The sequence below is a fragment of the Plutella xylostella genome, chromosome 20 (genome assembly GCF_932276165.1).
Source record: "Plutella xylostella chromosome 20, ilPluXylo3.1, whole genome shotgun sequence".
In the NCBI taxonomy this organism is placed as follows: Eukaryota; Metazoa; Arthropoda; class Insecta; order Lepidoptera; family Plutellidae; genus Plutella; species Plutella xylostella.
The window spans coordinates 7,915,271-7,923,218 of NC_064000.1; the positions used below are offsets into that span (position 1 = coordinate 7,915,271).

The window sequence follows — 7,948 nt, forward strand, 5'->3', positions numbered from 1 at the left end:
TCTATCGGCAGGGTCTTTTTTCATATTAGAAAGAAGCTTGGTCATGGCTTCGAAGATGTTCTTTTGACTCTCGTAGAGAGAATCCATTGCTGTATCCATGCTCATGGTTGATAAGGTATAGTAAGGGTAGATCTTACTTGATTACTGTTGCTGCTGATGCTGAGTGCAAGCTTGCGTCACACGCAAAGCCTTGCTATCTGTAGTTGATAAGCGAGGAGTATCCTCACTGAAATCCAATCTGCTAGGTTCACCACCACTTCACTGGTTCACACAAGTCACACGCGAGTCAAAGTTCCGAGTAACCGATACCGACGCGCGTGATCCTCGATAGGTTTCGAAGGACCAAAAATGTACGTTAAAGTACTAGAGTTCAAATGATAAGATGCTTGATTAATTAATAATAGTTTATTTCACTTCAATATGTTATAACTAGAATGGACTGATGGTGAACAATGATAATTATTGATATGCTGGTGAGCACACGCGGCGTAATTGCTGTCCGAACGTGAACTGATGTCTTTAGGTAAAGTGTCGCCAAGCGGCGGCGGCGCGGCGGGCGCACACAAGGTGTTAGGTTGCAAATGCACCGAACACCATTACTAGAACCTCACCCTATGGTAGAACATCTCAGTGACGACACTGAAGCAGACAAGCCGAAGCCCCACGGCGTCGGCGAGCGAGCCTGCGCAGGCCGCCGCCGCGGGCACCCAGCCCGGCAGCGCCGCGCCGTGGTGAGAGACGAAGTACCACACGCCTAGCAGACTGGTGCTGAGAGAGATGAGCATGGTGGACGCGAGGAGGAGCGGCTGGAAGGAAGTTTTAGGTTAAGGCATGTTGAAATAGGTAACACGGTACATGACTATTACGGTACACGGTACTTTAAAAATATTTGACTTTGACTTTGACTATTGCGCGATTTGATCATTTTGCGGGCTGCGGATGGAATGTGTCAAGGGTTATTTTGCAAGGTCGTCTATTGCGGCAAGGACGAGCTCTGAATATTCTCGAGAATATTCGTTCTTAAATGTTAAATGGACTTTATGATACAGTATTTATCATAATGATGTTCCTCTATTAGGTAAAAGTAGGTTTACCAAAACATCTTTTACTCACTTTAGCTCCACAGTGGTTCACAATCAGACACGACAACATGAGTCCCAACACCTGAGCCATAGCCACCAGGATCCCCTGCTGGTTGCTGGTCAGAATGAAGCAGTTGGTAGGAGTGAACCGATCAGCAGCATCGAATATCTCATTGCTATAAGTGAGGATGGTGAGGGATCCGCATAGCTCTCTCAGAACTGTTAGTAGGAGGACTATGAAGAACGCTTCTATGGTTGTCTTGTCTGCGACTGAAACGGAAAGTTAAAGGAAATTATGGTTACGTTGTTGAAAAACCCTAGCCAACCTCACTTAAGATTAATCCAGGGGTAACATAATGACACCTATCTGAATATCATGTTGAGCTGCCCAGGACCCAGAAAACCCGCCAGCTTCTAGTTACGTTAATAATGTCATCAGAACATGGGTCTCCTACAAGACTGGAGCGTTACAAACAATACTTTCAGTAAATCCCCAAAACTGAAAGCAAATACCTGGCCCGGCAGGGGATTGAACCCCAGACCATCGGCACAGTAATAAGAGGCAACAACCACTGCGCAATCAGGTCGTCAAATACCATTATATTCAAATCATTAGGGGAGAAATAGTAGGTAACTTACAAATACGTGACGGCGACAGTTTAGTAGATTCATGTACTTGTGCGATCGTGAGCGAGTTGACGTCGTCCCGGACTGTGATGTCGGTGGAGCTCACGCATTTCAGCCAACAGAGCGTCTCGGAGGCTTTCTGGAAATAAATACATGGGAGGTCATTAAAACTGCTCCAGGTTAGGGTTAACAGAATATGCTTTGAAAAGACTGCTGGGCACAAGTTACGGTAGCTCTCTAACAAACTACCTTATCTACTTCAGAGGAAATCAGAGCATAGTTATTAGTCAATCCAAAGCAACCTTAACCCCTAATCGGTCAAGTCTATACCTACCCTAATTATTATTAAGCATAAATATTACATACTAGCTGTCCCCGCGCGCTTCGCTTCGCCTTAAAAAGTTTTCCCGTGGGAATTCCGGGATAAAAAGTAGCCTATGTTCTTTCCCAGGGTCTAGACCGTATTTATACCAAACTTCATTCAAATCCGTTCAGTAGTTTTGGCGTGAAAGAGTAACAGACAGACAGACACAGTTACTTTCGCATTTATAATATTAGTTAGGATATATCTTATGGCCTATTGAGGCTTGGAGCTTGAGTCATAGTTTGGGAGGTATTTTGGTGATAAACCGTGGTCTATAGATAGCTCTTTTGTTTTTACCCACCGACAAGAACCTTTTAGTAGTAGTAGTAGTAGTACAACAATTCGCATGTTGACTAACACGAAAGAAGAAATAGTACACCTTTATTACTGTACATAAAAAATAAGTTAACATTAAGACCTAAAACAATAAGGACGGCCTCACTAAAAGCGATCTCTTCCAGGCAACCTAACGAGCTAGGAGAGACAATTGAAGACATGACTTTTACCTTGTTGTTTTCCTTCATGACATAGTAGTTGGGTGTGTCTGGCAGGCACGCCTGGGCCACGAGGGCGGTGACCTGCGCCGCCAGCACCAGCCAGCATGCTGTGGAGACGGACACCAGCTCGCTGAGGATGAAGGACGAGAGGTTGCCAAGAGCCTGGAATCGGAATAACAATATAATTATTTATTTATCCAAAGTGTTCACAAATAATATTACACAGATGGGACCACTAGGAGAAACCTGTAACGCAGCCCGCTTTAAATTTGCAACAGATTTGTCCGTTTGTGATCCAAAACAGAATCTGGAAGTATTGGATAATGCATTAAGGTCTGAGAAAGGTAACCAGCATACTTCGCTAAAACAAATTAAGCGTGTTACCTAACATTAGCAATTAACAAACAGCGTCGCTTGCTTGACAAATCTGAAAGATGTTTGAAAATTTATTGCTAATGTGTCGGAGGTAAGGTGGTTGAACTGTGAAAACGTGACGTGGACGTGAAAACGTTCATTACGCACGCACTACAAGTGGATATGTGCGTATGCGACCTTCATGGATTAATTTTGCCCTCACTGCTCAGAGCGAGCATTCACTTGTAATGTAAAGAATCATAAATTTGTAGGTAGGTCTGGTACATAGTTTTAGTTTTTACCATTTTCAGCTTAACATAGTTGAAGTATAATGTTTCAGCTGATACATAAGTATGTACCTACAGGGAATTAAATTAAAACAGCGTTTTAAGCTGCGTACAGACCGGACCAACGAACGCCCAACGAACGCCCAACGATGGATATTTATGATAATACATAATACAGGGCAGATTGCAGCAACGAAGGTCGACGAAATCTGTTCGTTGGCGTTCGTTTGGCTGGTCTGTACGCAGCTTTAGACTACCAGATCACAATTGTTCGCTATCCGTCGCCTCTCGACCGGCGTCCGGCACCTCCAGGCCCTGTAGCACGGGGCGCTAATAAGACGTGACAAAAGTTCTCCGTCGCTCTCACTCTTGAGGCTGCGCGATGTGAGTGAGGGCGATGTAAATCTTTTGTCAAGTCTTAAATGCGCCCCGTACTAGCCTTTCTGGACGCTAGTTGGCCTTATATTTCACCTTAAGTAGAAGACTATACTCACCAGGGACAGCACCACCCACTGGCAGTACCCGCTCCGACTCCCCCCCGTCATCTCCTGCACATAGAGAGGTCTAATCCCCCATAGCCCCAGTTTCATAATACTCGGTTAGATCATAACCAGGGATTAGTTATGATATAATTGACGAACTAATCCCTTGTTATGATCTAACAGAGGATGATGAAACTTCGACTAAGCCCTAAATTTGCCATACTCGGTTACATCGTAACCAGAGATTGGTTCATAATCCCCGGTTAGTGGCTACCTGTGAGGTATGTACATGCACTCACCAAAGACAGCACCACCCACTGGCAGTACCCGCTCCGACTCCCCCCCGTCATCTCCTGCACATAGAGGGGGCCGATCACGAGCGCCCCCGCGCCGAGCCCGCCCACCACCTGGCTGGAGATCAGGGCGGCTGGAGAGGAGGAGGAGAGCTTGATGATGCTGCTTAGCTGGAAGAAGAGTTATGGGTTGGTTTAAAGAGAATGTGTGACGTGTATTTGCACGAGATGAATAGTCGCATAGGCAATTCAATATCATTTTCCTCCCTAGACAAAGGCGAATATGTAGAGGTAGTTTCGTCTTTGCAAACGTTCGCTCGTGTAGGGCAGAATTTACTGGTGTACTGGGTCACCCAACAGGTTATATTGACTCCTTCAAGACTGAAAGGTTATTCCCATAATCTCAATTTTGCAGTTGGGTTGAAGATACGCGCACCATGCCAATACACACAGTTTCAGAAGTGTCAACTCATAACACTTCGTTTTGGCCTCATATTTGAACTCGACCTTCGGAGGATGAAATTAAAAGGCGTAGTTACAGAATTGTGAAATTTACATAAACAAGTAGTTTCTGAAGATGCGTACTTTATTTTTTATACGGTAATTAAGATAATGGTTTTATGATATCAAATAAAATATTAAGAATAATACTTATTGCGTACAGATATAGCGTAAAAAACAGTAAACACAAGTAAATGACATTAATGTATTAATTCAGATACTTACTTAATTTAATATAGCGGATAGGAATTAAGGTGACCATGCCAGGTTTAAAACCCAACCGGGGCAATGTTTACTCTTAAGTCCACGAACAGTCAGCAAAATATATAATACAAAGAAGCCAATAAACAATAAGTTCAAAAAACAAAACACTCACGACAGCGTAAGCCGAATCCCATACTATACAGTCCATCCCAACCAATCACCACTCTTCGCCAAAAACAAAACACTCACGACAGCGCAAGCCGCGCCCGCCAGCAGCAGACGCCGCCGTCCCAGCCTGTCAGCCGCGGCACCCGCCACCACCAGCGCCGCGGGGGCAGCCAGGTGCACTCCAGACAGCAGCCAGGATGTCTGAGCCTCGGTTAGGGAGGGGGCGTGGGGTGCCGGCCATGTTTGAGAGAGACCGTAGAAGAAGATTGGCAGGGCCGCTGTGGGTGAGAAATGTGGAGGTTTGGTTTGGGTGTGGTAATGTAGGATAAAATACTCATATTATGGAACTTGTGTTGTCTAAGGCCACTACAACTATAATGAAGCTGACGTCGTTATGACATTCTTCTTGTTGAATAAATTCTGGTACCTACCTTACCTATTAATATTTCACAACTTTACATAATATTATGCACTTATCAATTCAGTATTTGAGATAAAAAAGAAATATACTTTAGTTACATTCATGGGAGCATGGAAAGCTTGTGTGAACATACAAAAATTAAAAACAGGACGTATACAATACATATATTATTAAATATAGGTATTACGCAGGTATGCCACTAAGCTGTATTAATACTTATTAGGTATTAAAAATATGAATAATTTATTTCTGCAGGAAAATCCAACCTTTCCTTATTGGAACAAGTTTAATAAATTGTTAAGGTAAATTGCCTTTTAAAATAAATCATATAAAGTTGGGTGTTATAAGTTTGATCTACACTTTGTATTGTACTTGTACAGGATGTTGCAAAATTTGTATACTAAACCGAAAGGGGGGAATCGGGGGATCATTTTGAACAACTTTTGTTACACAACTTTCGGTATTTCGTTAAACAAAAAAACGTGAATTTACTATGGATAGGGAACTGAAAAAATTAAACCTATTGGTCTCATTACAACTTTAGATTTACGCCGTCTGTCATACAGTCGAATTTCGAACTTACCAATAATTTTGATATTAATTTCAATAAACGTCCTCCTTATATTCTTCACGTTTGACAACACTTCTCTATTGAATAACAACATGTTTGGTTCTGCTTTATAACTACACTTGTTCAATCAATTAAATTATATATCTTTTTTTTACATATATTTTACACACAGTTTTTATTTAATTAAAATAAAATAAGTGTATCACAGTCAGAGCACTGCAGGACTACTGAGTTACATGAGAGTCTGTTTACTTTTCCTTATGACTTAATACTTATTTAATTTATTACGATAAGATTGCTCTAAAGGAGTTCACAGATTGAAAAACCATTTTAGAAGCAAAGAGAGTTGGGTTGATAAATATTTTATCTCTTTTAAAATAGAGTTCATTATAGCTTGACACAGTCATTTGTTTTTAAGTACATTAATATTTTTTCATCTGCGTCTTTATCGAGATTTCAAAAATAATCATGAATCATCACTTATTATACGGGTTAACTGTACCTCGTTAAGTTAAGCTTATCTCGAATGCGGTAGTAGAAAACATAGGATATCGAATGTGTATCGCGGGCAATGAAAAACAATCATTGAGAAAAGCATTATTATTATTAAATTCTATTCTATTCTATTCTCTGTGGGGGTGTAAGTACCTGCACCTGGCTCTCTCGAGTGGAACCTTTGTGCATATCCCCAAGGTCTAAACTGCCTTCCTAAGCTTGGACCATTTCCCACCACGCTGGTCCACTGGGGATTGGTGGGTTCACATATCTAGATGTGCTAGATCTAGATATATGCAGGTTTCCTCACGATATTTTCCTTCACCGTAAGAGCGATGGTATACATTGTACTTAAGTTAAAAGAACTCATTGGTACATGTCAGCGCGCCGGGATTCGAACCCGCATCTCTTGCGTGAGAAGCGGGCGCTTACCCGACTGAGCTACCACCGCTCATTAAATTCTTTATTGCACATAAATTAATTTGTACATAGGCGAACTTAATGCTAAAAGCATTCTCTGCATAAAGCATCATATAATTACTCCTAAACGAAAAAAGCTAGCTTAATGTTGCCGTCTGCATTTTTTCAGTGGTTCAGCTACCGCACGAAAACCTTTCCGAATGACGTGCGTATCAACTTATTCACACTGCCTACCTTTTGTGAGTTCCGTTAGGGTAATTTAATAAGCAGTGGCTTTTTGTAGATGCAGATAATTATATTAAAATAATGAAAAATACTAAACTTCTACCGTACTAACGGATTTTCCAAATATTTTATGTATCAAGTACGTATCTTGGTTGTGGGTGTGTACATAAGATATAAATAATTTACGTATGTATACAGCTTCTTTATTTGACTAGCTTATGTTTCTGGGTACCTATTACAACGTTAACTGTTAAATTTCCTATTTACTCTTTGATAATATTTTGTATTATATTTCACCTTGTTTTTTAAAAGTCATCGTCTCGGTAGATATGACTATTTCACAATTTAGATGTCGTTATCAAACAAAGAAGTAGGGGGGGGGGGGGGGGTACTAGAAATGATTCTAGCATTGTTTTACGTTTGGACGTTGTATCTGTAATTGTCTGATTGTTATAAGTACAGTGTGCCCCGATTCCCATCTGGGGCAGATATTTGTTTGTAACGAGCCGTTACCAAACCATCCACCGCACCTACCCACATACCGAAGCCACAAGAGCGCCCGCGAGTCGAGGTGGGGCACCACACAGGCGACTCCGGAGAATACAAGGGGCGCGGGGCGACCCGCCTATAAATAGCCGCCGGACCGCCGCCCGGCCACCATTCGTCACCTCCTGCTCCGGCGAGTGATCAGTCCGTTCCCGAGATCCTTCCCCGCACCTGTATCTATCTAAGTATCTATTCACGCACACTAAGCTCACAACACCGTCCTCCCTACGCTGTGGGTCGCCTACTAGCGGATCGAGGTTCCCCGGAATACACGGACGCCTGGGTCGCCTAGTTTAAAGCGGCCGTGTACCGAACTATACAATCGCTGAACACACACCGGCCCTCAGCCACACGTTCTATCAACACAAGTACACTCCACAAACCCTGGAACAAATCCACACATACCACCGG

The 7,948-nt window shown here is 42.5% G+C and overlaps 1 protein-coding gene across 1 annotated transcript; it reads right to left on the bottom strand.

Moving 5' to 3' along the window:
* Nucleotides 1–598: 598 nt before the first annotated feature.
* Nucleotides 599–6,108, bottom strand: LOC105388755 (arabinose-proton symporter). Its single transcript, XM_048628254.1, has 7 exons — nt 5,864–6,108; nt 4,941–5,137; nt 3,993–4,157; nt 2,580–2,732; nt 1,722–1,848; nt 1,114–1,352; nt 599–806 (listed from the first exon to the last, which is right to left on the bottom strand). Exons 1-7 carry the CDS (start codon nt 5,943–5,945, stop codon nt 600–602), a joined length of 1,170 nt encoding a protein of 389 aa, XP_048484211.1. The 5' UTR covers nt 5,946–6,108; the 3' UTR covers nt 599.
* Between the last annotated feature and the right edge of the window lie 1,840 nt (nt 6,109–7,948).

What these genes read in the sequence shown, in the direction of transcription:
- LOC105388755 (XM_048628254.1), bottom strand. Translation starts at nt 5,945, where the DNA reads ATGTTGTTATTCAATAGAGAAGTGTTGTCAAACGTGAAGAATATAAGG. An exon ending in TCATGAAGGAAAACAACAAG is followed by an intron (nt 1,849 to 2,579) that starts GTAAAAGTCATG and finishes ATTTATTTCCAG; the next exon opens with AAAGCCTCCGAGACGCTCTG. An exon ending in ACTGTCGCCGTCACGTATTT is followed by an intron (nt 1,353 to 1,721) that starts GTAAGTTACCTA and finishes TTTCCGTTTCAG; the next exon opens with TCGCAGACAAGACAACCATA.